The sequence below is a fragment of the Monodon monoceros genome, unplaced genomic scaffold (genome assembly GCF_005190385.1).
Source record: "Monodon monoceros isolate NGI ecotype Baffin Bay Population unplaced genomic scaffold, NGI_Narwhal_1 Super_Scaffold_3, whole genome shotgun sequence".
NCBI lineage: Eukaryota > Metazoa > Chordata > Mammalia > Artiodactyla > Monodontidae > Monodon > Monodon monoceros.
In genome coordinates, this window is record NW_021703780.1 from 100,931,055 (window position 1) to 100,958,601 (window position 27,547).

Here is a 27,547-nt window from a genome sequence, read left to right on the forward strand (position 1 = left end):
CCATCCTTCCAGCCCCACACCTCGCCCACCCCACCGGCATGGCCCGCACCAGACTCTTAGCGGCCGTTTCCTAGGCATGCTGTTCCCCCTGCCCGGGCTACCCTTCCCATCTCCTTTTGGCCTGTTAAATTCATCCTTGGAGGCCCCGCCCCTGGTCAGCACCTTGGGGAGGCCTCAGCAAGCTGCCCTGGGGCAGGACATTCTGGCCAAAGAACTTCACGGAGCCCCTTCTGGGCCTGGCTGTGTGCGGGCGCCGGGGCTGTGGCAGTGAGGAAGCCAGGGCGCCGCCCAGAGCCCCGACAATCCAGAACGGACGCCCTGGCTTGGGACTGGCTGCTTGGGTCCAGCTCAGGCCCACTTCCCGAGCAGGAGGGCCCTAAGGATGGGGCTGCATTGAGGCCCCTGTGCCACTGGCCCAGCCCCAGAACGGACCATGCTCATGAGGGGCGAGGCCCCACCTTCCACATGTAGGTCCCCACCTCCACTGCTGCCACCAGCTCCTTGGCCGCTCATCGCTCACCTGGACAGTGCACCAGCCTCCCCCCTTCCCCTCCTTCACCCTGTTCTCACCCCTGCAGCCACAAGGATCTTGTGAAAACCTGAGAGTTCTGTGAGACACTCAAAGGGAAAGCCAACTGCTCCCAGTGGCCCGTGAGGCCCCCAAACCTCCCCGGCTTCTCTGACACTCACTCTGCCCCAGCCCCACGGGCCTCCTCCCTGTCCTGCATACACACTGGGCACGCTTCTGCCTCAGGACCTTTGCACTGGCCGGGCCGCTGCCTGGAACCCTCCTCCCAGATCTTCCTCCCTCAGTCCCCTCTCTCCCCGCCTCCCTTGGGTCTCTGCCCGTCTCCCCACCCTCGCCTCACTGTGCTGTGGCGCCCCTCCCCCACTCCTCCTTCCCAGAGTGGGACTTTTGCACAGACTGGCTGGGTCCTGAAACACCCCTCTACGCCCAGGCCCACCCACTCCTGCCACCACATCCTCAGGCAGACCCCTTACTACCCCTTCCCCTCACCACTCCTGGGTCCCCACACCCCTCCAGGGCCCCTGACTGTCTGAAGGGACCCAAATCCTGTGGTCTCTCCGTCGCCAGGTGGACACGATGGCATCCCAGCACGTCCCTCGGGCAGGAGGATTCGGTGACACTGGAGCCTTTTATGAACGAGGGCAACAAAGCCCTGTGGGGGGGGGGGCGGGTGTGCCGTGGCTCACAGAGCAGGTCTGTAGCCTCCAACTGTGCGTGGTCTGAGTGGCCGCCTGCGACCCCGAGGCCTGGCCAGGGGTTTCCACCAGGGCTCCGGCTTCTCCATGGATGCGGGCAGGCAATGTTCTCAGCCCTACTGAGCCCTCTCCAGGGCTTCTCCTGCACACTCTCCCCAGAGACTCGCACCGACCCCCAAAACAGGGAATGGCTATTTGCCCCCATTTTACAGATGGGGAAACTGAGGCTCAGAGGCTTACAGACTTGGACAAGGTCACACAGCTGCACTGGAAGCCCGTCTGCCCTCCTCCTCCTCCTCTCCCCCTGCGCCCGGGCCTGGGGTGGGGTGGGTGGGGCCCAGGCAGCCTCCTGCCTGCCCCCCCACTACCCTGGCCAGTCGATGTTATCGCAGCTGATTTAATTTCAAAGACGGATTGAGCTGTGGCGGGAGGGAGAGTGGCTAATCGCAGCCGCCATCTGCCCCGTTGTCATGGGGATGGGCTCCCAGCAATAGTGCAGGGGCTGGACCCAGATAAGGGCACTGGAGTGGGCTGGAGGGGACTGCAGTGGGCGGGGCGGGGATGGGCAGGAAGATGGGGGGCAAGGAGAGACCCAGAGACCCAAGAGTGGAAGAGGCACAGAGCCACGAGGCAGACAGTTTGAGGGTGCCGAGGTGAGGAGAGGTGGGGAGGTACCAGGGGGCCGCTGCGGAACTGGTACTGAGCATGGGGCGGGGGCAAGGCTGGTGCGGGCGACAACGGGCGACGGAGGCGCCTTGCCCCCATTGCCCCTTCCAGAGCCCCGCTGTGGCCTCCACAGTAGCGCTCCCCCAGGGCAGGGCGCGGGGCATGTTCAGACCTCCCCAGTCCGCCCCCTTTGCCACAAAAGGGCCGCAGACCCCAGGGTCCCTCCCTGGCCAGGCAGGGTCCCAAGCTCAGCGCAGAGTTGGGAACCAGCTGTTTCCACCAAGCGCCGTTGGTCTGGCCTTTAGGACAATCACATCATCGAAACTTGCCAAGTCAACAATGGCTTCTTGAGGCTGCAGCGGGTCCTGAGCACTCACTGCGTGCTCTGCCCATCGCACAGCACCCGCGCTTCCCAACAGCCCTGCCCTTTTGCAGCACGGCAACTTGCAAAGAGCTCCCACTGTAGCTTAGGCAACAAATACTGACCCACCCCCCCTGGGTTCCAGGCCTTGGAAGGCGCAGGGACAAGACGCCTGGGCTCTGCTGCCTGCCCCGATGCCCCAACTGTCCTGGCTGAGGGCCGGCCTGCCTTAGATCCAAGGCCCCCCGGTGCCCCATCACGGCCGAGGCCTAGCACGTCCCACCCTTGGTCTCTGCACCTTCCCAGGTGCTGCCCCTTCCCTGGGAACTCGTCCCTGCCTGATGGGGGAGGGAGCCCCGGCCCTCAGCCACCTGCATGGGCCCCATTGCCCTCCCCACGCGGTCCGCCTCTGCCTCAGGACTTCAGATGTGCCCACCCACTGGGTGCTGGATGCCTCCGGCAGCCCCCAGGCATCTTGCGAGGACCCGGGGAGCTCCGTGCGGCCTGGGAGGCATGGGAGGCGGGCAGCGCTGGGCCAGGGCCGCCCTGCCTGCCAACCGCACTGCGCTGTCACAGCCCCGAAAGCAGGAACCTGGCACCGCCAGCCACTTGGGTCCCCAGGCACCGTGGTTATGCCTGCGGTCACCCAAGCAGCTGGTCAGGAAACCCCTGGGGTCCTGGGGTTCTGGGATGGCAGCAAGGGTATGTATGAGCCATCTCCTTCTACAGACGCTTGGTCCACCCTGTGCCATCCCAAACCCGTGACATACCTGCACGGGCAGCCCCACCACCACACCTCTGGCCACGCAGCTCCCACGCCAGAGTGTCCTTCCAACTCTTCACCATCAAGGCCAAGCGGAGCCGTCTTCCTGTGGCCCTGTTTCTCCTTCCTTTGGGACCCCGGGAATCAGCTTCTCGCCACTCGCAGGTTCCTGAGCATCTTCTGCCCGGCGTTCGAGACGCCAGCTCCTTGAGGGCAGGGCGCGGGCGGTGACCGCTGGGTGGAGAAAGCTATCTCTGCGGCTCCAGGGCAGGGTGGAGCGGGCCAGGCTGGGGGCCCCTTCCCCACTCTGCTGGGTCCCGGGTTGCCCTCCCCACCCAAGAGGTCCCAGAGCCTGGGCCTTCGACTGAGTCCCTTTAGGAAAGCAGAGCAAGGGTGTTAATTGCAAGAGACTGGTTCCCATACTTGTTTTAAATTGATATTTAATTAAAAAGTTAATTATTAATTAGGCTTATCAATTGGCTGCCAGTGGCCGGCTGGGAGAGGCTGGCTTGCGGAAACATCCACCCTGAGTGCGTCTGCGTTTCTCCGTGAGCCCGGTCAGTGGCACCGTCTCTGTTCGCGTTAGTTCAGCCACAAATTTTGCTGCTGGATCTCCTTCCAGCAGGCCCGGCTGGTTCAGGAGGGTGGGTGCTGCCCAGACTGAGGACTATAGCCCGGCACTGCATCTTCATCTTACTTCTGCCCTGGGCTGCAGCTCAGGGATCTGCTGGGCGGCATCCTGGACGGCCCACGGATGCTGCCCACTCCTCGTGCCAGACGTGGACTTGGCATCTTCCTCCCCAGGTCTGACCCCCATCCCGGGCCCCTTCTCAGGGGTGGTCCCTCTGGCCACCCGGTTGCCCACCCAGGGCGCGGGGAATAACCCAGAACTCCTCCCTCTCTTCCCCTCCGCGCCCTCTGCCCTGCCCTGGGCTCAGCCTTCACAAGCCCCCTCTCCCGGAAGGAGGTGAGGATGGTCTGGGGCGAGAGTTCCCTGCAGGGAAGTTAGCAAGTGCGCAGGCCCTGAGGCAGCGGCCTCTGCTGAAGGGAGTGGGAAGGAGCTGTGGACAGGCCCGGGTCATCTCCGAGATGTCTGTCCGCTCTCTGAGACGGGACAACTGTGCAGAGGAAATCAAGAAGTCAGCTGGGGCCTGCTGAATGTGACACGCACGACAGTTAGCCGTGAGCCCCGGCTCAGGAGGAAGGTCAGGACCAGCGGTGAGGAATCAAGATCACTCAGCACATGCAATGGCACGTAAAGGCCTGAGAATGGACGAGCTCAGCCAGGTGTCAGCAGAGATGGAGGACGTTCCACGGACGTTCAGAAGCCAGAGAGCAGGGGGAGCCGGCACGGAGAGCGGGGTGGCGTGGGCTCCGTCTCAGTTCGCCCCCGTCGCCCCCTCTGTACCGGTTAGGGTTCTCGGGTCCCCAGGGACAGAAGTCCATCCCAGCTAAAGCGAGTTGAACCCGGGTGGGGCACTACTGAATGGGTACAGCCGGATCAAAGGAAAAGGAAATCCCGACACCTGTGGGAAGGCCAGGAACCCCGGCAGCTCCGATCGGGGGGCGGACTCTTCGGCTTGCTGCCGTGGGAACGGATCAGCCCCGACGGTGCTCCACCCTCGAGTGGGACCGCTCAGGTGTCCACTGGCCCAGCACTTGCGGAGGAAGGTGGTCCATCCTCGCCAACAGCATCACCCTCAACTGTCACCACCACCACGTCCACCGTCACCCTGTTGCCACTGTCATCCCCAGAGACTCGCCATACTTCGTTCACTCACGCAGGAAGGATTTGCGTGCCCTGTGGGCGACAGGCACAACGGTGGGTTTTGTCAACACCGTGACGAGCAGAGATCATTCCCACCTGCAATGGGAATACAGTCTAGGGCCAGAGAGGCTTTAACCAGTCACCCCGGAAACGAAGACTACAGCTCAGAGGGGCGCCACAGGGGCCAGACCAGACGCGGGGAGAGCGTCTAGGCGGATTGCCCCAGTTGGGAAGGTGCGAGAAGGCTGCCCCAGAGCAGGCAGGCAAGCGGGGGTGGTGCATCAGGCTGAGGGGCTTGCGCGTGCACTGCGCCTGCAGCAGGAGAGGCCTGTGAGCACGGGGCGGTGGGGGGGAGGGGCCAGAGCTCAAGGAGCGGGGGGTCTGGCATGGGTGCTGCCACCTTGATCTCAAGAGCAGTGGTGACACAGAAGGGTGTGAAGCAGGAGGGTGACATCGGTGTAGCCTGTGCAAAGACCACGTGACAGCCGAGTGGCGAGAGGATGACAAGCGTCCAGCACGGTAGCTGGACCCTCGTGTCCTGCACGATGCTGCCTCAGACCAGGGACCATTTGACCACCAGGAGGTGACAACGGGAACAGAGCCACAGGCTCACTGGCTGCACTCTCGTTCACGTCACTCAGAGCAGCTGATCTAAAGAGGAACAGCCTAGCCCTGGAGCCGTCCTGGGACATCCTGAGGGCTGGGGTCCAGTCCCATGGATGCGGTGCTGGCCCTGTAACCGGAGCAGAGCCCGCGGGCGGAGGAAGGAGGCCCGTCCGTCTCGACGTCACCCCCTTGCAGAACTCCTGGCCCTGCCCCAACACCGGAGGCTTGGCCAGATCTGAGGTCCTTGTTCGGGGGTGGGCCAGGGACGCAGCAGCTCTCCCGTGAACCTGCAGTCACACCACGCCGGTGGCGGGGGGCAGCTCGGACCTGTGTGAGAAGAGGGCCGGGGACGAGGGTCTCCGGGGCTCGAAATTCTCTGGGGCTGCTTCTTGTCCATCGAACTGGTGCCAGTGACAACGGGACAGTTGCAGCAACCACGGCTTGACAGGGGCAAGGCGACTAAGGTCTCAGAGCCCTGGAGACACCCCGGTGGCCCCACCAGGCGAACCTGGAGCCACCCAAGTGCTGGCTGAAGGTGAGGCGAATCCAGAAAGGGTGGTGAGGGCAGCTTCAGCTTCGGGGCCAGGTGCGGCAGGAGGGGCTCGCTAAGGCCTGTCGGGGCTCCGGGCCGGCTCCCACCCTGAACCGGACCCTGGGCCACCCTGGGCCACCGTCTCCCTGCCTGAGTCACCCAGGGTCAGGTACCAGGCAAGCTGCGGCAGCCCGTCTGTCCCAGAGCCCAGGAAATTACTCAAACCAGCCAGTGGTCAGCCTGCTCGCCCTGCCTCGCCCGTTCCTCCTGCAGAAACCACAGCAAAGTCTCCTGTCCCCGGTTCTAGGCTCCCCCCACCTCCTAACCTCCCCGTGCTTTCCCACGTGGCTCGGCGTGGCGTGGCGTGGCGTCCCCCTCCTCCGGGGCTGTGCTTAGGAACGACCTTTTCAACGGCAGCCATCTCCTGATCTGTGGCCTTACTGAACCTCAAATTTTCCCTGAATACACGCTATTCTTAACTGTACTGGGCACCTCTGCGGCCCACCTCAAGTCCTCCTGGCCGAGCTCAGGCCAGCCACGGCTCTGTGGTGACTGGCCCACCTGTGCAGATGCCGGCTGATGGCCCAGCTCGCTCTTGCCCAGAGCTGCTCTGACCCAGTGCGAGGACGCCCGCAGGACCTGCTGGGCACTTGTGTACATGAACCCTAAAGTTCGAAGGCTGGTGGATAAGCCTCACCTTGTCCATGCGGTGGGATGGGAGCCTATGGCTATGTCCCCTTTTGTCCCTGGGGTGGACGGTTCTCAGCACGTCCCTCGAGGTTTCTCAGATGGCCTCGGTGGAGTCTGTACCCCACTGACGGTGGATCCACAGCACCTCCTCTGGCTGGCTTTTCCCCTTGCCTGGCATCATGCCCCCCACCCCGCCCCTGTTCCCTGGGACCACTTCCCTCAAATACTTCCTGCACACAAACCCCATTTTTCACGCAGATCCGAGGGCTGCCTTTCCCAAGATCTGTGCTGAGATGAGGGAAGTCCTGTCTGCGGGGACTAAGGGCTCCTTCCATGGCCGTCCCCACGGGGCTCCTCCCTAGGAAGTGTGGTGACCACAACTGCTCCCTAGGGCTGTGAGACCCCAGAGGTTTATTGGTCAGGGTCCCGGCAGGAGAGAGGTGACACTCAAACCTCTCAGGTGGAAGGGTCTAATGAAGGGACTCTTTGGGGCGTGGTGACTTTACAGATAGCAGGACGCCATCGGCCCATGAGGACGAGCTCGCCCAGCCAGCCCTGGGGCTTCCAGAAGGTCTGACACACAACCGAGCCTGGGCTCACCTGAAACGTGGGGTCCCGAACAACCTCACGCCTGGGCAACCTCAGTCTGCCTGGCTCGTGGCTCTGGAACCTCGTCATGTGCCCGTACAAACCTTACCTGCAGCACGTCCAGCCTGGGCAACCTTGGGCCTGTACCACCCCTGACCAGGATCACCTCTTTCTGTGCCACTTCTCACTGCAGGCAGGGAAGGGGGTCCAGAGAGGGCACCCGTGTGGCCCCCAAAAGTGCCAGCAGCTGGGACAAGACAGGCCCAGACCCCCTGCCACCCTTGAGTCAGGCCGGGCCTGGGCCATCCCCCGTCTTAGCCCAGCGTGGGTCTTCCGCACAGCCCAGCCAACCTGCACGGACCTTATCTTGGCCATCTATCGGGCCACCTGGACCAACCAGTCCTGCCAGAAACTGGATCTGGGCATAAAGGCCCCTCCCTGGAGGGGTGTGTGAGATAAACCCTCCACCTTCCACTGGTCTCTCCTGCTTGCCTGAGCCAGAGGGCCAGGGCCTGGGGTGGAGGTGCTGGGCTGCGGGTCTCCCCTCCCCTCCCCCACCGTCTCCTGTAACAGGCAAGGTTGAGTCTGTGCTGGGACTGACACTGACACCCCTCTCCCACCAACCTCCTGGGTCTGCCGGTCAAAACTTGGGCACGGGAGGGGGGTCGCTGGGGAAAACCAGGAGGCACCCAGGAAGAGGGTCTCATCTCCATTTGTAAAAACTGCCCTGACCCATCACATCAGGACACTGCTTCCCCTTCACGGGAGTCTCTGTCACGCGTGTCCCCAACGTGCCTGGCTTTACGCGCTCCTCAGACGGCCCTGGAGGGGTAGGTGTCGCGATGTTCCCACTTCCAGATGAGGAAAACTGGGGTCAGTCGCCCAAGGTTGCGCAGCCCAAGGTCACACGTGGCCGGAAAGCCCTTTAAAGACAAAGGCCTAGAAGTGAAATCACTGGACCGAAGCTCCCACGGAATTGCAAGCGCGATTTGGATTGACAAACTGGGTGCCAGCAGGGGTGCCCGCGGGGGGTCTCCCCCGGGAGAGGAGCCCTGCCCACAGCGCCCTGCTGCCGGCCACCGGCTCTACCTGGGAGGCGGGAAGAGGACTTGCTACTCTGGCTGCTTCTCTTGGACCCCAAGCATCAGGTCCACGCATGTTGGTCATGTCTGCACCTTCTGGCCTGAATTCCAGGCCTCTGTTCTTCGCAGGCAAGGACAAGGGCTGGGGGCCACGTTTCCGCTGCTCCCTGCCTTGGGCTCCTCACCCGCAAAGTGGGGAGAGAAGGTCCCAGGGAGGACGTGGTGACCCTGCCGGACGGACACCAGCGCCTCCCGGCCTGATTCCAACCCAGGAATGTTTTTCCTCCCAGGCCTGGCCTCAGGCCTGACTCCTGACACCAGGCAGTAAATAACTTTCCATTTGATCACCTCTCTTGGTGAATCTTTTGCTCTGGGGAAAGTGGGCGTATCCCCAGGCAAGGCCCCACCCGCCTGCCTGCCGTAGGAGGGGCAGCTCTGGGAGGTGGGGGGGGGGGTGTCTGGCATCTGGAGCATCTGTGCCTTTATCAAGAGCACCCACCAAGGTGGGACGTCTACACCCTGTGTCATCAGACTCCCCGCGGCCTTTGAGCCCAGAAGCTCATCCCAGTCACCTTCCCCGGCTTGGGGCGCCGCCCTCAAAGCGCAGATGGGAAGGCTGAGGCCGGCGGGGGCAGGGATTGGGTGCCCACCGTCCGCGGTGCCGGCAGGGGTCGGGGATGGCCACAGAGGCCTGCTCCGCGGGTCCTGCTCGACTGGGTCCCGTCCGTGTAGGAGGGATGGAGGCTGCTCCCCAAATGTGCTCCGCACCCCGCAAGGGAAACCCGCAGGTCCTCCGCCTGGAATGCCAGGAGACAGGCCCAGAGACGCCCAGCCACTGGCGCGGGCCGCCCAGCACCAGGGAGATCCGGTTCCGGCCGGAGGACAAAGCGGGTCTGGGGCCGGCCCGGGCCCGCTTTGGGAGCGGGCGCCCCGGGTCAGCTGGGGAGCGGGCGCGCGCCGCCAGCGGGCATCTGCATGACAAAGCGCGGCGCCGGTGGGAGCGGCCGAGCGGAGCCCGCCCGCGGCCGCAGCTGCCCCGCTAAGCCGCCGCCCCGCGCCCGCCGCCCGCCCGCAGCTGGGGGCGGGGGCGGCACGCGAGCCCGGCGCTCAGCTGTGTTTGCTCGGGGGGCGCCGCGCGGGGCGGCGGGGCTGCGGCGCGGGACAAAGGCCGGGTCTGACCGACCCCGCAGGTGGCGAGGGGGAGGGGAGGGCTGCGGCCCCCAGCCGCCCAGGCTCCCCCGGCGTCGCCTCCCCGGCCTGCGTTCCGGAGCTGCGTCCAGGCCCCTCCCCTGGACCCCGAGTTGACAAATGATGTCTTAGCTTGCTGCGCACCACGGGCTGCCGCTGTCCTCACGGCCATCTACACTTACTCTCCCCACTCATGCACCCCCAACGGGGTGCCCGCGTCGTGTCCCCCATGGGCCTCCGCTCCCACCCCCCTCCTCAGCTGCTTTCCCTGCGCAGCCCCCCAGGTCCACATCTGCCCTGACCCAGCTTTCTCCACCTCTCCATCCTCCCATCTTCCAGGTGCCTCGACCAAACCTAGGCATCTTTCTGACATCTCTCTGTGCTGGGCGGACCTTTGAAGTCTCTCCAGAATAGAGCCAACTGCTTCCAGCCCCACTGCTGCCCCTGGTCCAGCCCCCACGCCCTCTTGCCTGGACGGTTGCAGTAGCCTCCGTCCTGTGCTCCCCGCCTCTGCCCCAGCGGCCGCCAGAAGGATCCTGTGGAAACCAAAGGCAGACCTCACATCTCCACACACTCCCTTGGCTCTCACCTTACTCAGGGGAAAAGCTGAAGCCCTCACAGCCCCCGAGGCCCACCTCATCTCCTTCCAGGCCCACCTCCCACCTCCCTGGCCCGAATCTCTCCACTTCAGCCATACCTGTCTCCTAGTCATTCCTTGAGCAGCCAGGCCTTCAGGGCCTTTGCACTGGCTGTTGGCCCTGCTTCGATCACTTCACCGGATATCTGTGTGTCTCACTCCCTCAAATCCTTCAGGCCTTTACGCCGACGCCCTCTCTTCAGCGAGACCCTCCTTGGCCACCCCGTCTACAACGTCAAGCCTTCCGGGTTCCCTCTCGGTCCTTCTGGCCACGTGGCATTCCTATGCGGCACTCGCTCACGTACTTGCTCATTTTCTGTCCCCTGTGGACGGTAAGAGGCACCAGGGCAGAGACTGTCTCTTTTGCCCGCTGTTATGACCCCCAAACCTAGCACTGACTCTGTTACGCGGAGGTGTTCAGTAAATATTTGCTGAATGAATGAATAACTTGAAGCACTTACCCCTGCACAGCAGCGCTGCAAGGTAGGCCCCGTCGCCTCCGCTTCACAGGTGAAAGCACTGAAGCACAGAAGGGGCAAGCAACCTGCCCAGGGTCTCCCGACTAGGAAGCCTGGGAGGCAGGACACAGTTCCTAGCGAGGTCTCAAACTAGAGGCCCACACGCTGGTTTTGGCCCCCAGAAACATTTTCTGTGGCTTGAAGAGTTTCAGAAAAAGTTGAATCGGTTGTGGCCACTTAAAAAATCAGGAGGTTTTGTGTAAAAACCCAGACCGCCAGCTTTTCTTGGAGAATCGGAACCTCTGGCCACACTGGGTGCTCAGTCCCACAGGCGACCATGGGCTGGAGTTGGGCAGCAGTTGCCCCTCAGACAGGGTGTGGGCGACCCCACTTGCCTAGGCTCCCTCAGGCTGCTTCCCGCCCAGGCCCCTGTCCTGCGAGCTTTCGCTCCTCTGGGCCTCTGCCCTTCCGGGTCACTCTGCCTGGAATCCTGCCCCACGATTCTCTTCCTGGATGCCTCTTCCTTGTCACTCAGGCAGGTCTTAGCCCAAAGGTCCCCTCCTCAGAGAAGCCCTCCCTGATTACACTGGCTAACGATCATTATCTGAGATCCCTTCATCCATCTCTGGTGCACGCTGTCCCTCTTCCCCAACGGAACGGCCGTCCCAGGAGGGCAGGGCCCGGGTCAGCCTCGCCACACCTGTCCAGGAAGGACAGCACCTGCCCCTGCGGACACCTGTTGATTGACCGAATGAATGAATGAATGAGGGGTTCTCCTTTAGCGCTGCTGGTTCTGGGCCCTTCCCGGGTACCTTGTGCTCACACCTGTGCCCTGCCGCTCTCGACAGGAGCTCACAGGTTGGGTGGCACGAGGTCGCGGGCCCCTTGCTAGCGGGACAGGCCTCAGTGGTTTCTGGTTCTGTGACCACCTTGAGGGGCTTGGGGAACCCTCTCTCACTTTGCCCCCAGCTCCTCAGGCTCTCGCCATGGACGCGGGGCCCCGAGTCTTCTGGGTCAGCACCAGGGTCGCCTCCTGGGGTTCCAGATGCAGCCCGGCTCCCGCCCGCCCGCCAGCCTCGCTCCTGGTCAGGCCGTGTCGCCGGGGAGCCTTCAGGAGTAGAAGGGCCAGTGGTGGGCTGACTGGCGCGTAGGCTCGAGATCAGGCCTGGCTCTAGCCGCTTCTCCCTGTGTGACCTTGAGCAACTTCACCCGCCTCTCTGAGCTCGTTACCCCCTCTGTGAACCGGGACCCCTGCCCGACCTGAGACTTGTGCCAGTCCCTGGGCTCACGCACGGCCACTAGCACACAGTAGGTGCTCAAGACAACAGTGCCCCCACCCCGCGTGTGGACGGACGCCTGGAGCCCAGCCCATGACGATCACTCCTCCCTGCGGGCCAGCTGGCCATCTGTGTGCTCACTCGTGTGTGGTCTTGGGTGACTCGGAACCGCGTGTGTGAATGCGTGTGAGTGGACACGTGTGAGTGTGTGTGGCGGTGGCGTCCGGGTGCCTGGAGTGGCCTGGCCAGTCCTCACCGGCCAAGGTGAAGTGGGTAGGAGCTGGCTCGCCCGCTCCCCCAGGTAGCCGTCGAGGCAGGAGTCTGCTGGGGCCGCCGCTGACACCGGGGCGGGCAGGTCAGCCTGAGCCAGAAGGGACTGGCTGGGGTGGGGGAGGGGAGCTGTACCCCAGGGCAGTCAGTCCCCAGGCCCGGCCCTGCCGGTCATGCTCCAGGTCCCAGGGCCAGCGCCCGGGGAGGGCGGCTGGACCCTGGCGTCGGTCACTGCAGCCCCGGGAGCCTCTCCTCTGACCGTGCCACCGATGAGGCCCCCGGCAGGGCAGGGCCCAGAGCCGAGCACCGGTCCCCACCCACCTCGTCCTCTACCTCAAGGCTGCAGCCCGGCCTCGCAGCTCCCACTGCAGGACCGCGCTCTGCACCCATGTGACTGTCCTCCCACCGGACTGGGGGGCTGGGGAGGGCAGGGACCCGCTCATGGTCACGGCCGTGGGGAGGCAGGACGCCAAACGCTCATTCAACTCACATCCAACCCTCCGTTGCTTGCTGATGGGATGCGTAGGCTGCGTGTGTGGTGGAGATGTGGCCATTTGCACCCGCGGCAGCAGCCTCGGAAGCTGTCCTGGGCCCCCAGCTTTCAGACGGGCTTAGAGGGACACACAGGCTCCGCACCCAGCCACCACTCTCCACGTGGGAGCCACATCCGACCTTCAGCCCCAGAACCAAGAGAATCTCCGCGGCTCCCTCCCGAGAATCCAGGCGTGGCTGGCGGTGGGTGTCTGCTGTGCACCCTGTCTCTGCATAGTTCCTGAGGGCCTCAGGCCCACCGAGCAGAAAGATCCCCACCCGCCTGGACCCGCACAGAAAACTGAGGCTCCGCAGGGGCCTGCGTATCCCCGCTGGCCTCTCCAGGGCTGCTCGCCTGTGCAAGGCCTCCCTCGGCCTGTCTCAGGCCTGTCAGCGGGGAGCAAGCCAGAGACCCCAGGAAACGCTGTCCCCCTGCTGCTCCTCAGGACCCCGGAAGAGACCTGGGGGGCCGGCCGGCCCTGGGCACAATGGACAGAGGGACAGCAGAGGAGCAACAGCCCCAGGAGGCTGCCTGCCTGGCCCTGTTTCCAGAAGCATTGAGCCTGGGACAGAGGCACAGAGACGGAGACAGTAAAGCAGGGAGAGAGACTCGCACACACTCAGCTGTCGGCTGGGCATGGGACTGGGACCGGCAGCCGTGGTCTTCTCGGATCCGGACTCAGGACGCCAACTGTTAACCCCCAGCCCAGACCGGCCTGAGTTTTCACCGCCTGACTGCCCGGCGCGCGGCTGTGACCAAGCATGCACCTGCAGGGCTGGCGCAGGCAGTGGCCTCGGGACATGCGTGGAAGAGTGGCAGCAGGTCACCGCCCGCCTCCGTGTGCATGTCCGTCACCGTGTCCCTGTGCGAATGGGTGACGCTCAGCCACACCGCGGCCTCCCGGATGGTGCCGCGGGGCTGCCCGAACCCCAGAGCTCTTGCGCGGCCGCGACCCCAGCCCTGGACCCTGAGTCGGGAGCCCGGGCTGCCCACCCGGGTGCTTTTGTCCGTTTCTGAAGTGACAAGAGACACACAAAAGGGCTTTTAATTAAATCAAAGGAAGGGGAAACGGGCCAGCCGGGCCGCTATTATGTTACCAAACGCGAAAACGAAAACTTATTTTTTAAAGCTCTGGTATTAATTTGAGATTATTCAGATAGTTAATTAAAAGTGCAGCATGTGTTAAATATTATTTCAACAAAGATTATCATCAGGCCTCCATGTAATGCGATCCGTGGGCTCGGGGAGCTTTATGCAAATGGTCTGCGGCCAGAAGGAAGGGCCCGAAGCGCCGGGCGGCAGGCCACTCGCTCACCGCAGGGGTGGCCTTTGCAGACACACACGGAATGGCAGCCAGGACCCCTGTCCGGGACCTGGGTGAGCAGGGAGACCACCGGCCACCCTGGGCCTGCTGGCCAACGGCAGGCTCCCCGAAAGTTGTCCAGATGGCACCTGGGCCTTCAGGGGACACGGGCCGCACTCCTGCAGGTGTGTGTGTGGGGTGTGGACGTGTGTGTTGGCGAGGATGTCGCGAGACTGGCTGCACACGTGGCTGGGGTGTTGGCAGCGCTGGTTCATCCGTCTGTTATGCGTGGACTCGTGCACGTGACACGCACGTGTGCACCTGGGCACGGGGTGCGCGCCCATAGCTGGCCCCGAGCACGCCGTGTCACCTCTCGCTGCCTCAGTTTCTCCATCTGTAAATGGGGACCGCTACAGTCCAGGCCTCACGGGGAGGATTAATGAGGGTCACGTGGCATAAGGCAAAAGCACTGTCCTGCACAGACAGCACGAGAGCCAACAATGCCAGCGTGCGCGGAGCTTTAAGTTTACGTGTCCATGTTTAACGAAAGTGAAATTAACTTTTATATTTTATTTAACCCGGTATGTCCAAAATATTGTCGTTTCAACATGTGATCCATGCAAAAACTGATGGCCGTGGTAGTTTGCATTCATTTTTCACACTAAGCCTTGGAGGTCGGTGTGTATTGGACCTGCAAGAACCTCCGGCCACACCGGCCGCATTTCAGGTGGACGTTTCAGTTGGACCTCACAGCTCTGAGCCCCGGGGACGTGGGTGTCCCCCCCTGCACCCTCGCTCGCCTGCGCTCCCTGGCCTCAGACGCGCGGGCCGCTCCTGCCCTCTGTCGGCGCCTGGCGGCGGTGCAGCGCCCACGGCTCGCCCCGCCCGGCCAGATCTGTCCCCGCCCCGCAGATGGCCACAGCCCCCTGCCCACTGCCAGGCTCCATGGTACCATTTCCCACTGCGGGCTGAGGGGCAGATGGGAGGGCAGAGGCTCAGAGAGGACCGGTCATCCGCCCCGGGTCATGCAGCAGGACCGCAAGGAGGGACCGACCCCAGCTGAGGTTGGAACCCAAGTGTTAAGACGCTTCTGTGGGTCCCACCGGGTTCCTATCCTGGCTCTGCCCCTCTTGGCTGTGATTCTCAGGGTTCCACAGCTGTAAGCGGGAGGGGGGACCGGGGGGACGGGACGGTAATCCCTCTGTTCAGGGTTGTGTGAGGATTAAGTAGGAAGACGTCTCTGAGGTTTTCAGCACATTCTGAGCACAGAATGTGCCCAGTAAATCCATCACGGTCATAGCACCGTGACAGGACACCCCTGCCTCAGGGCCTTTGTACTGCTCAGTCCCCCAGATCTAGGATCGGACGGCTCCCCTCGTGAGGGAGGACCTCGCTGACCATCCCCTCCTTCTTGTCACCCTCAGAGCCTGTGTCGCCACCCAGCACGAGCCTGCGTGTGCCTGAAGTCTTCTTGTTTCTTGTCTGCCTCCCCCATTGGACTGGCAGCCCCAGGAGGGCAGGGCCTTGCCGGTCTTGGCCATGGTCATCCCTGACCTGGCACAGTGCCTGGCCCTACATAGGTGCCTGACGGAAAGAGCAAGAAAGCCGTGTCAGGAGGGGACGCAGCTTGGTGGTCACTAGGGAAGTTAGACACCGCTTACCACACAGCCCAACATTCCACAGCCAGGTGCTAACCCAACAGAAATCAAGCTTAGGTCCACACAAAAATTCATCAATGAGTGTTTGTAGCGGCATTATTCACAACTGCCCCACGCTGGAAACCCCCCAACTGTCCCGCAGCTGGTGAACATTCATGCAGAAGAATCTACCAGCAGCAAAGGGAACCGCCGTCCAGGCACTGGACGCGGGTGGACCCAGAGGTGTAAATGTGGCCATGTGACACGTGACATTCTAGATGACACACAACTATAGGGACAGAAAACAGACCGGTGACTGCCGGGAGGGGGGCCACGGGCACATGAAGGATCTGGAGGGGGGCAACTTTTCTGTATTGTGACTGCATGTGTTTTTCAAAACTAACAAAACTGTACATCTGAAAGGGTAATTTTTTCTTTATGCAGCAAACCGTGATTTTTTAAAAACAGAGCTGTAGACTTTCAGAGTCTCAGGTCGACTCAGTCCCTACTGCTTTCCGGTCCCAATGGTGAGCTTTGATCCCCCAACCCGGGAAAGCAAAGTGGGGGCAGGCCCCCCGCCTCCTGAGCAGGGCCGCTCCACAAAGACAGGCGGGCAGGGGGTCTGCAGAGGCTCAGCTGCAGAGCCTGGAGAGTTCCAGCAGCCTCCCCCACTCCTTGTTTCCCTCGCTGGTGTTGGTGGGAGTTCATTGTGTTGTGCTCTGTGCATTTTTCACATGTTTGAACTATTTCCTTAATAAACATGACACATACTAAAATGATTTAAGACAAGAACAGCAGGATTCCCACTGCAGAATCCCACCAGCCTCTCCTGCAGCCCTGGGAGCTGAGAGCCACCGCGGGTGGGCACAGAGGGCGGCCGGGACCAGGAGCCAGGCTGTGCGGGTGTTTCTGGGTGTCGCTCACCCCCTGCCACAGTTCCAAGCTCACTCTGCCCCACAGTCCCCGGGGAGTGGGCGCTGTCTCCCCATCAGGCAAGGCTCTGGCCAGAACCAAACGGTGTGGGGCTGCCACCCAGGACTGGCTGTGAGGTGGTGAGGACAGGCTTGGAGCATCATTCATTTGTTAAACAATTTTATTGAGATACAATTTACATGCCATAAAGCTCCCCGCTTAAAGTGTACAATTCAGTGGTTTTAGCATTTTAGTGCAACCATTACCACAATCTAAGTTTAGAACATTTTGTCCCCAAAAAGGGAGCCACAGCCACTAGCAGTCAGTGCCATCCCACTAGGTCCCCAGCCCCCGGCAACCACAGAGGTACTCTCTACAATTATGGATTTACCCATCCTGGACACTTTTGTACGTGGAATTTTACAATCTAGACTTTGCTATCCGGCTTCTTTCACTGAACGTAATGTTTTCGAGGTTCATCCATGTTGAGTCCGTGTCCGTATTTCCTTCCTTTTGTTGGCTAATCACACAGTCCATTGCATGGTAGGCCCGCATTTCATTTATCCATTCATCAGTTGATGGGCATTCGGGTCCTCTCCACTTTTTTTTTTTTTTTTTTTTTTGCGGTACGCGGACCTCTCACTGCTGTGGCCTCTCCCGCTGCGGAGCACAGGCTCCGGACGCGCAGGCTCAGCGGCCATGGCTCACGGGCCCAGCCGCTCCGCGGCACGTGGGATCTTCCCGGACCGGGGCACGAACCCGTGTCCCCTGCATCGGCAGGCGGACTCTCAACCACTGCGCCACCAGGGAAGCCCCCTCTCCACTTTTTGACTGTCCCAACTCATGCTGCTCTGAACATTTGTGTGCAAGCTTTTGTGTGGACGTATGTTTTCAGTTCTCTTGGGTACAGACCTAGGAGCGGAATTACTGGGTCATATGGTAACTTCATTGCTTAGTTTTTTTTAACAGCTTTATTGTGATATAACACACACCACACAATTCGCTCATGTAAAGTGCATAATTCAATGGCTTTAGTATATTCACAGAGCTGTACATCCATCACCGCGATCAATTTTAGATCATTTCCATCACCCCAGAAAGAATCCCCCCACCTCCTGACCGCCACCCTCTTCCTCTCATCTCCCAGCCCTAGGAAACCAGTCTCCCTTCTGTCTCTATGGATTTGCCTCTTCTGGGTAGCTCATACACGTGGAACCATGCAACACGGCATCCTCTGAATCTGGCTTTTTCTACTCAGCACAATGTTTTCAAGGTTCATCCATGTTGCAAGCATTGGTACTGCATCCCTTTTTATTATTATTATATTATCACTGAATAATATTTCATTTAAATATTCCACGGAATAGTATTCCAGGTAGTGTGTGGGTGCGCCCACCACTTTTCATCTGTTCATCAGTTGATAGACATTAGTGTTGTTTCCACTTTGGGGCAATAACGCTGTTTCACTTTTTGGGAAACACCCCACTGTTCTCCCAGGTGGCTGCCACAGAGCATTTAGTGAGCATCTGCTGTGTGCCCCTTTCATTCCTACCACTATCCAGCACGGCAGGTCCTAATAGCCATTCCATTTTGCTGTGGCACAGAGAGGGTGAGACACTTGCTCCAGGCCTCATTGGGTCCCAGGGCTGCTGAGCGAGGTGAGGTCTGGGAACCAGACACTTGGTTACATGACCGCTAGGTGCTGGTGGTCTGTGGAACCTGCAGGAAGGATCTGCATGCTGACTCTCCCAGGATAGAGGCCAGCCTATGATTCCCAGACATGGTGGCCAGGGTGGCAACTGTCCCCGCCCTTCTAGGCACCCCTCATCAGGCTGTTCCAAGCCGCCCCAAGGCCCTGGCAAGTGTGCAGGAAACTTTGGTCCAATCTTGGTCAAAGGAATCAACGAACTAATGAACAAGATGCAGTGGCCACCAGCAGCCGGGGCATTTCAGGGCCCAGGGCCAGGGCAGGGAACCGAGGTTCTGGGCCCAGCTTCTCGGAGGAGAGCGCTGGGGACAGAGGAGCTGCAGGTGCAGAGGGCAGACCTGGGACCCACCAGAGCGTCCCCCAGAGAGGGCCTGCCCTGTGCTGGGCTGTCTTGGTGGCTGCCCCAGAGTTGCTGCTTGTGTCAGCTGTCATTCGGCCGGGATAGTGTGGAGGGACCTCCCCGTGCCTGGAGGTATGTAAGCAGAGGCTGGACTTGGAGGATGCGGCAGCAGTGGAGGGGGGGCGGGGGGTGAGCCCGCCCAGCCCCAGGTGGACCAGGCACACAGGCCAGATGAAGTCCCTGCTCTGGAGCACGTGGTGTCGCAGGTGGGCCGGGGAGGAGCGGTCGGGACTCTGGGGGGGCAGCCGGCCGCTCAGTCCCGTGGCGATGGTGACCTAGGCCAAGGCCACCAGGCCGTGGAGGAATGCACCAGCCCCTCTGCTCATAAACCTACTCCCCCAACTCCCCACCGCCTGTGTGCCGGGCGAGGTCATAGGTCATCCAGAGGTGGCTGTCAGGAAAGGCTGGCATAAGGCACGACGGCCAGCTCCAGGCCGTTCACAACCCTGGGCTGTGCGGCCCACAGCGGACCAGGCAGGGCAGGCAGGGAGCAGAGGCGGGAGTGCCGGGCGGTGGGTCTCAGGCTATACCCGGCCGAGAGCCCAAGTTCAAATTCTTGGGGATCCTGGAGGCCCTGCCCAGAGGTCACGCAGAACACAGCCCCGGAGCACTCAGGGAGTGCAGACAGGATTTCGGAAGACCACCGGTGAGACCCCGTCCTGCGCTCGGACCGCTGTCCCCGGGGGCAGCAAGTGGCCCCAGCTGTGCTCGCTCAGAGGTTGCACGGGCCGGAAGAGCAGCCTGATCACCCTCCCTGTGCCTGGGCCTCGGCAGGTGTGGGCCTGCAGAGGGCGGAGGAGGCGATGGCCGCACGGTGTGCCCTGCCGGGGACAAGTCTGAGGATGTGACGCTGGCTCCCGGGGACACGGGCGTGGGTGGCCCCTCTGGCCTCCTTGGACTCGGCAGGCCTCTCCGAGGGGCGGCCCTCGGTGGCTGGGCCTGGACAGGCCCCAGGGCTGTCACTTTCTGCATGTGTGCCTGTGCTTGGGGTGCCCCCAGTGAAGGGTGCAGGGTCGCGGGGCCGCGGGGACCAGGCCAAAGAGGAGGGGACGCCTCCTGGGCTCCAGCGTGTTTCCCTCCAGGGAAGCCCTGTGTGAGTTCCAGGAGGGGCTCCATTAGCTGTGCCTGGGGGGGAGGCTGGGGCTGAAGAAGGACCCACAGGGAAAAGGGAGTCGGGCCTTCCCGCCTCTCCCCTCGGGGACTCTCCTGCCTCATCTACCGTGGCTGTCCGGGCCTCAGACGACGTGATGGGGCCGTGAGTCGTAAGCCTCACCCTCCAAGGGTACAGAGCAGGACAGTGGGAGCGCTCTGAGCGGGGCACCAACACAGAGCCAGGAGCCCGAGGGGGACAGGCTGGGCCCCTCTGGGCCAGTGATGGGCACACAGGGGTCCTGGAGCCTCCAGAGGCTGCCCTCTCCCAGGGAGGCCATGCGCCCAGGCCTGGAGGCTGCCCCATCTCGCGCCACCATCCCCCCCCCAGCCCACCTGCCAGGTTGAGCCCTCTTCCCAGCAGGGGCTGCTCTCCTGTGTGCAGTGAGGAAGGAAATTGCAAATTAATCTTTATTTCCATCTTGGAAGAAAACCTTAATTCTCTGCATGGAAATGATCCTCGTCAGACCAGGGAATCAATTATGGGCTTTAATTGCAGTCAGTCCTGGCCAATCAGAGTGGGGCCGACCCCAGGGACCCTCTCTCTCCTCCCCGTCTCTGGGGCCCTCCCCTGGGTGCACTCAGCTCTCGGGGTCCCCCTATCTCTCTCTCTACTTCTTTCTCCATCTCTCTGGGCGTCTGTCTCGCTCTTTCTCTGCTGCCGTATGTCTCTGCCTGTGTCTCGCTGTCCCTGGCTCTGGCCACTCCCCACAGCACAGGGCTCAGGCAGGCACCCCAGCTCTGACGAGCCCCATGGGACCTCCGCCTGCAACCTCTCTGGCCTCTGAGCTGTAGCTTCAAGGCTGGGGCTGAGGGGGTGAGTTACTGGCTCCTCCCTGCCCCCCAGGGTCTTCTCGGGAGTCACCTGCCATCCTACACTCAGGCCTGCAGGTGACCTCAGGCTGGCCGTCCCTGGCCAGGCCCGGGCCCCATGGCTTCGCTGTGTACAGCAGCTGCCCAGAGGCCCTGGAGAGGCTTCCGGCCCGGGTGGGTGGGAGGCGCCCTGCCCGGAACTGACAGCCTCAGTGTTTCCACCCGCGATGGGGGCACCCCCAGGACTGGGTCTCCTCCCACCACCTTCCGGCCACCGGGAGATGCTTGTCTGTCTTATCAGTGGCGCCCTGTGACTGACAACTGCTCCTTAACAGCAGCCCACCCGGCTGTCCACAGGGTAGGGGCGGCCGTGGCTTGCCTGCATGTCCACACGCACCCAGACCCCCTGTTCCCCGGGCCAGCTCTGCGCCGGGACCTGCCCCACAGGGTTCCCCGTGCTGGGGGGCTGGGGCAGAGGACCAACCCCGCCCTCCTGCCTCAGTTTCCCTCTGCTCCCCTGACCTGCACTCCCACACCCTCCCCAGGGTGGGCCCACTGAGCCCCACCGAGTCAGGCAGGTGACTGGTGAGGGCCTGGGTGGCGGGCGGGCGCGTTTCCCTCGACCCCTGAATACTGAGAAGCGGAGAGATGCTGCCGATTGGAGGCCAGCGTCCCCTGTTGTCTGGCGCCACATCTGATTAGGGAACAAATTGCTCCATCTCACCCCACACCTGTTACACAACAGCCTGCCCACACCTGCCTGCCGCCCAGAGGTGCCTGGCCCACTTCCGCTGGACCCTGCCCTGGGCTGAGCATCTCAAGCCACGTCCATTGTCCCCGGCTCGCATGTCCTCTCCTGCCCGGGGCCCGCAGCGCACGCCCTGATTTTTCTTCTCTCCAGCTTGGTCTCAACGCACGCCGGTCTCCAGCCCACACCGTCCCGAGCCCCGGGTCCCATGTCTCCCAGGGGCTGCGGGGTTGGGCTCGGGAGGCCCAGCGAGCTCGTCAAGGTGTCCCACACCCGTGTCTGCCACGGGGCTCCCACCTGGCAGCCGACGTTGTGACCGCGGGGAGGCTCGCCAGGTGTCCCAGGTCCCCTCCCTCTCGCTGCCTCGTGTGCCTCCCAGTGCCAAGGCAAGAGGCCACGTCGCGTCCCCCTCCCCTGGCCTTGGCTACGGCCCCTCCTTGCTGACCACCAGCCTCACGCTCCTTCCCACCGGCCTGTGCCCCCAGCAGGCCCTCCCCACGGGTATCTGTGCAGGCCCCTCGTGATAAGGGTGTATGTGGGGTGCTGGTCAGGTTTGGGGTGGTGGTGGTGTTGACAGTCTAGGAACAGGGTAAGGAACTGGCTGAGAAGGGCAGGAACTGGGAGGGCCCAGGACGGGTCAGGACCTGGCTCTGTGGCCCAGCTTTGGAAGCCTTGGGAAATCTGGGCTTCCAAGGGCTGCCTGGAGCTGCAGGGAAGGCCCGGTTCCTGCATCCTGCCGGCTCCACCCCCACCTTTCCGGGCCCTCAGGCGGTGCAAGGACAGGCCCCCAGAGACTGCAGAGGGGGTTGAGAGGGTGTGATCATACCTGGGGGGTGGCAGGCACCAGGGAGGACCATGCAGGGAGGAGGGTGGGAGGGGGAGCCAACCGGACGCCACGGGCACCCTTTGCGGGTGACGAGGCCCACAGACCCCGCGCCACTCAGCTGCCCCTCCGACCGGCCCCCCTCGGCTGGCGGCACAAGCAAGGTCCACGCCTCAGAGTGTGGCAGGTGGGAGGAGTGAACTGGGCCTGGAGCCAAGGTCATCTGTGCAGGACGAGCGAGAGATGGACGCGGAGACCCCGAGGCAGAGGCAGAGTGGGCGGGGGCGCCTCCCCCAGCTACGCGGCCCCTCCGAGGGCCCGGGTGGGCCGGGTGAATGCTGCTGTGACAGCAGTGCTCAGATACAGGCGCCGCGCTGGTCACCTGCCTGACTCGGCGGGGCTCGGTGGGCCCACCCTGGGGAGGGGAGCGGAAGCCCCGGCCCGAGCAGGACGGGAGGCGCTCAGCAGCTGAACGCCCGCCCTGTCCGGCGGTGACTGTGCGGGAAGCCTGGAGGCTGTCTGGGGGGTGTCCCTTGAGGGGCGAGGTGGGTGGCTGGCCCTCCCCAGGGTGGCCGGGGCTCCCAGTGGGCCTTTATCTAGAGCCCAGCTGTGGCCGCAGGAAGTGGCCGTTCCTCTCTGCTGCACCGTCTCCCCACTGGACCCGGTGATAACAGCGGGGGGTTGAGCAATACCTCGTGGGTGCACGACCTCTGACCTGCTGGCCTGGGTGGGGGTTCCAGGGCTGCCCCTGCCCCGCCGCATCCCTCACACAGGAGGTGCTTGGTGAATGCCGAATGACCAGCTCTGGGCTTCTTCCGTACTCTGCCACTGCCACCAAGTTCCACCCCCTGCGCCGAAGCCCCAAACCTCCCAAATGTCCTCTTCCTCCCCCCAGGGCCTCAGGGCCTCAGCCTGCTCAGCCTCCCGTTGGCCCATCACCGGCCAACCTTGGAGTCCTCCTCCAGCCCACGAAGTCCCTGCCCCCCGGGAGGCCCTGGGGTTCGGCCAGGAGTGTCCAGCGCTGGTCGGAAGTCGGGGCGGGGGCGGGGGGGGTGTCTCGAACGCTGATCGGACACACTCGCCCTGCCTCTGCCCTTCAAGGCCCTTCAAGGCCTCTTCTCGGCCCAGCCTCCCTCCACAGCTGCCCCCACTGCCTCCCCGCCCCGCCACAGGCCCTCGGCAGAGGGAACGGTGCTCCCGCAGCAGACCCCGCGAGCCCAGGGTCGGTGTCAACTGCCCCCAGGGAGCACAGCGCCCCATGCCCAGCATCCCTGCTGCCTGGGTGCCGTCCAGCAGTCAGGCCCTGGCACTGGCCGAGCTGCCTAATTAATGGCTCGACTGTGTTATCAGCCAGGCATTAATTACTCTTTTTAATCAGGCCTGCCAGTGCGGGGGCCGCTGGAGGCCCAGCCAGGGCTGGAGGGAGACCGGGGAGCCGTGACCTTGTCCCTCCTCTCGCAGGCCCCCCAACTCCGCACTCCCACCAGAGCCCTCACTCCTGCTGTCCCGTCTGCCGAAGCATCCCCCCCCACCCGCCACCCCAAACTGCTACTCTCTCTTCAAGACCTTGCCCAGGTGGCCCCTTAGTGAGAGGCTTCCTCACCCTAGTCATGGCCATGGGGGACAGACATGGCTGAACTTGGAGCTGGGAGGCCATGGCCAGGACTGGCCTTAGCCCCCTCAAAGGAAACCTGGAAATTCTATGCCCCGTGAGGAGACTGGGGAGGCCTGAGGTCTGGATCGCCTGAGGGTGAGCCGGCACTGAGAGGGTCCTGGGCCACCTCAAGGAAGCTCTGGGTCCGCGGAATGGGTGTGATGAGCCCCACTCCCACCCCACCAGATCCTGGGGAAGAGGCCCAAGGGACAAACTGGCCCTGGACAAATGTGTGTGCCCACCCTGTGCACACTGGACCTGACACCCACCTCTTCACCAGACACCCAGCCTGACAAAGCCTCCGCAAATGAGACACACACACCCAGAGACCAAGATCCGTGTGCACACCCAGACACAGACACATGTGCACACACGCCGGCCAGGGTAGGAGGCCTGGGAGAACAGGAGCTGCCCCTTCTCCTGCCCCGGGCCCCCAGGGCTTCCCACTTTATCTGTCAGAAGTATATTAACCCAGAAGCCTGTTTCCATCAGAGTCTCAATTCCAGAGACGTTTCCAGATAAGCCTTATCTCGTTGCTGGTGCATTAGCCCCGCCAGCCAGCCAGCCGGGCCTGCCGATCACGACCGCCCCTCCTGCCCCAGTCCGTGGCAGGGCGCCTGCCCACAACTTCATTCTGGGGGGCAGGCGGGCGGGGCGGCCCCCACCCCGGCCCTCAGCCCACAGTAGGGTCCCAGGGCGCAGCCGAGGCACTGGGGCGAGGGGGGTCCTGGAGGTGTCCAGAACCGGGGTTCAAATCCCAGCTCCACCTGAGGCAATGGCTGGGCCCCGGGGCTGCCCCACCGGCCACCCCTGCGGGTGGGTGAGCATATTCTGCGACTTTACGTGCGTGATGATGCCACGGTGGGCTCCGCACACTATAGCCCTCTCTTCCACGAAACGTGGAAGGTCTGGGGGTGCCTGGAGCCAAGGGAAGGGGGACACTGCTCCGGAGAGCACCAGGCGCCGGCCCCCACCCTACCTGCCCGCTGTGCTCCCCCTTCAAAGGCTGCGCCCCGCCGACGCAGCTGGGGTGCTCGGGTTTCGACCGATGCCAGACCTGATAGCGTCCCCTCCTGGGCCGCTGGCCACGCGGGCAGTCTCACTGCACCCTGGCAGCCCCTCCCTGTCCCGCGGCTCGGCTGCCCCCTCCTCCCTGGGCCTTAGTTCCTTCGGCCTGAGCCCGCCTGCTTCCCGGGGCTCCGAAGAGTGCTGTCCTCAGGCGAGACGTGGGCACCCTCAGAGGTCCTGGAGAAGTGGCCGATTGGGGGCAGTGCTGGGTCTGGGCTGCCCACACCACCGCTGGGAGGTGCTCAGGCCCCCAGTCTCCCGGTGGGGAGACAACATCTACTGGTCCCCCTCCCACGGCTGCAGGGACACGGAGGCCAGCAGCTGCTCTGACTCTCCTGCTGTACCCAGGGACCCGGGCAGAGGCCGGGACTTGCCCGAGGGCACAGTGCTGGTCAGTGGGCAGCCAGGATGTGACGCCCAGCAGTGGCTCGGGGCCCCTCTCTCCCACGGATCTGCCCCCAGAATTAGCACCTGCTCACGGAGGACCCCTCGCCCCGCTGGGTCACGTGACCCCTCACGTGGAGCTAGACAGTGATGTGCTCACGGTCACAGCCTGTGCAGGGCAGGGCAGGGCCACCCCGAGGGAGCCTGGAGGGAGAGGTCACCCTCACAGCCCTCAGTCGGGGAGGACTTGGCCTGGCTGGAGGTCCCAGTGGTGCCCACCTAGCTCCCCACGCACTGAGGACGACGAAGGAAGGTTTCCTCATCTGAGGGGTGAGTCCCGGGAGGCCCCAGCCCTGCCAGGGTCCCCTCCAAAGGGCCGAGTACCCACGGGAGCGGCCAGCCCGGGGCCTGGTACCAGCAGGTGCTCGTGAAGGCCCTTCCTGCTCCCCTTGGACTGGACTGGGCTGGGGGCGGGGCCTCTGCCTGAAGTCCTTGCTGGGAGCCCACCCTGTGACCTACGGTGGCCTCAGCCAGGTGGCACCGCCTCCCTGGTGAGATGGGGTGCAGGGCAGGGGTGGGGCTAAACGAGAGTGGGGCCTGGAGCCTGGCCCATGGTGGGGTGTCGGGGACGGTTCCCAGGGGAGCTTCCTGACTGTGCTGCGGCAGCGCCAGCTGCCCCCGCCCTATTCCCAGCTCCGGGGGGATGGGGGCCAGGCCCGGACTGTCCCTGCCCACCTAGCCCTCAGCTGTCGCCCTGATGGCTGCCTGGCCTGACGTCTGTGACCCTGTGAGGGCTGCCGTGGGTTGGCTGCCACCACTGTTGCCGGCACCCATGCTGGCGCTGGATTAGGGCTGCCCGCTGCCCAGCATGGCCACCACGCACAGGCCCGGCGGGTGCACAGCATCCTTCTCTGGCCAGGGCCCTTGGCTCCAGGGCTTGCCAGGCCCAAGTCATCTGATTGTGGCCCATCCCCGTTAATATTCTTAATGCCAGTTTCGCAAATTAAAGCATAATACACCGCTTACCAGGGTAAAAGGGAGGCCTCTGCGTCCACCCGGAGGCCAAATAGAGGGACTCTGGAACACGTGTTCATCCTGCAAGTGTCTTTAAAAGCTGATACCCCCTCAGCCCGTCAGCTCTGCCACTTCACCCTTTTCTGAGTATGGCCAGGTCGGGCTGCAGGGTGGGGTGGCTTGAGGCACAGGGGGCAGAGGAGCCAGGGCGGGGCTTGCTGGGCTCGAGAGAGGCCCGGCTGCAGGGGCTCGGCACAAGGCCTGGGGACTCCTGGTGTTGGGGGGCAGGGCCAAACCCCCCAGCCTGCCTTCTGCCCCGAAGCACTGGCCTGGCACCCGCTGCTCCCAGACACCCCTGGGCGCCCTTCCTGGACTCGGCTGCCCAAGGACTCCCAGACTCTCTCAAGGCCCAGGAGACCCGAGGGGCCACCGAGCCTGACCTAAGGGCCTGACACTTTGTGGACCCCCTCAGCCCAATGGGTCCCTCCCCTAGCGCTGCTCTCGGCAGGAGCCCTGGCAATTCCCGACGTCGCCCTTGGGAACAGATCTGGGAGGGTGGGGGGACCCCAGGAAATCACAGAGACCGGCAGAACGGGCGGCACCACGGGGCATTTATTTGCGACTGGCAAGCGCTGGCCACCAGCCGGGCAGCCTGGGGGACACCGGCCACCAGCTGTGGAGCCGAAGCCCATTCCTGCACGGTGCTGTCCCCTGGCGGGGGGGTGCGGGGGCTCCGGGGAGAGCCTGGAGGTGGAGGCACATGTGGCACTGTGGCCCCCGGGCCTGGGCAAGGTGCCCTGGGGCGGCCGGCGGGCACTCAGGGAGACTGGACCATGCGCTTGTGGGTGTCGAAGACGTAGCGCTTGAAAGACAAACTGAGAGCCACGTGCTGGACGGGCTCTGGCTGCCCGGCCTCCTCCCCTCGGCCGGCGCGGCCCCGCTTCTTGAGGGTGGGTGTCAAGATCTTCTTGGACTCGGGGCTGAGGCCACCTGCGTGAGGCACAGAGGGAGAGCCTGTCACTCTGCCACCCGCCACCACAGACGGCACGTGTGCTGGCCCAGCTCCATCGTGCCCCACGACTCAGCAACGCCCCTACACCCTCTGTGGCGGAGCCGGGACCCCAGTGCCACCTTGGGCTCGCCCCCCTGCCTCCCCAACCAGCATTCCGGGCCCCTCGCCGCACTGGTCCACGCCACCAGCCCGGCTGGCTTGGAGCTCAGCGTGGCTCCCACCTGGCTCTCCCGGTCCCCTGCCCGCCCACCCACCCAGGACTCAGGCCCCTGTGGGCCGC

General features: G+C 63.4%; 1 protein-coding gene across 14 annotated transcripts in view; it reads right to left on the reverse strand.

Annotated features, from left to right (window-relative positions):
* EEFSEC (eukaryotic elongation factor, selenocysteine-tRNA specific) overlaps nucleotides 1–27,547 on the reverse strand; it is a 215,569-nt gene that overhangs the window by 39,484 nt on the left and 148,538 nt on the right. For 3 of the 14 annotated variants that reach the window (XR_003796588.1, XR_003796599.1, XR_003796590.1), the window contains exons 7-8: nucleotides 10,166–27,245; nucleotides 3,022–8,121 (exon numbers count right to left, since the gene is read on the reverse strand). The exons of 5 other annotated variants lie outside the window; for them this stretch is intronic. Coding sequence is in view for 1 of the 9 variants with exons in the window: in XM_029242024.1 (XP_029097857.1) it covers nucleotides 27,073–27,245 (173 nt within the window). In the remaining 8 variants the exon portion in view is untranslated. Of the gene's footprint in view, nucleotides 1–3,021; nucleotides 8,122–9,753; nucleotides 27,246–27,547 lie in introns of those variants that run through there. 6 more of the 14 variants (XR_003796589.1, XR_003796597.1, XR_003796598.1 and 3 more) reach the window with 6 other exon arrangements.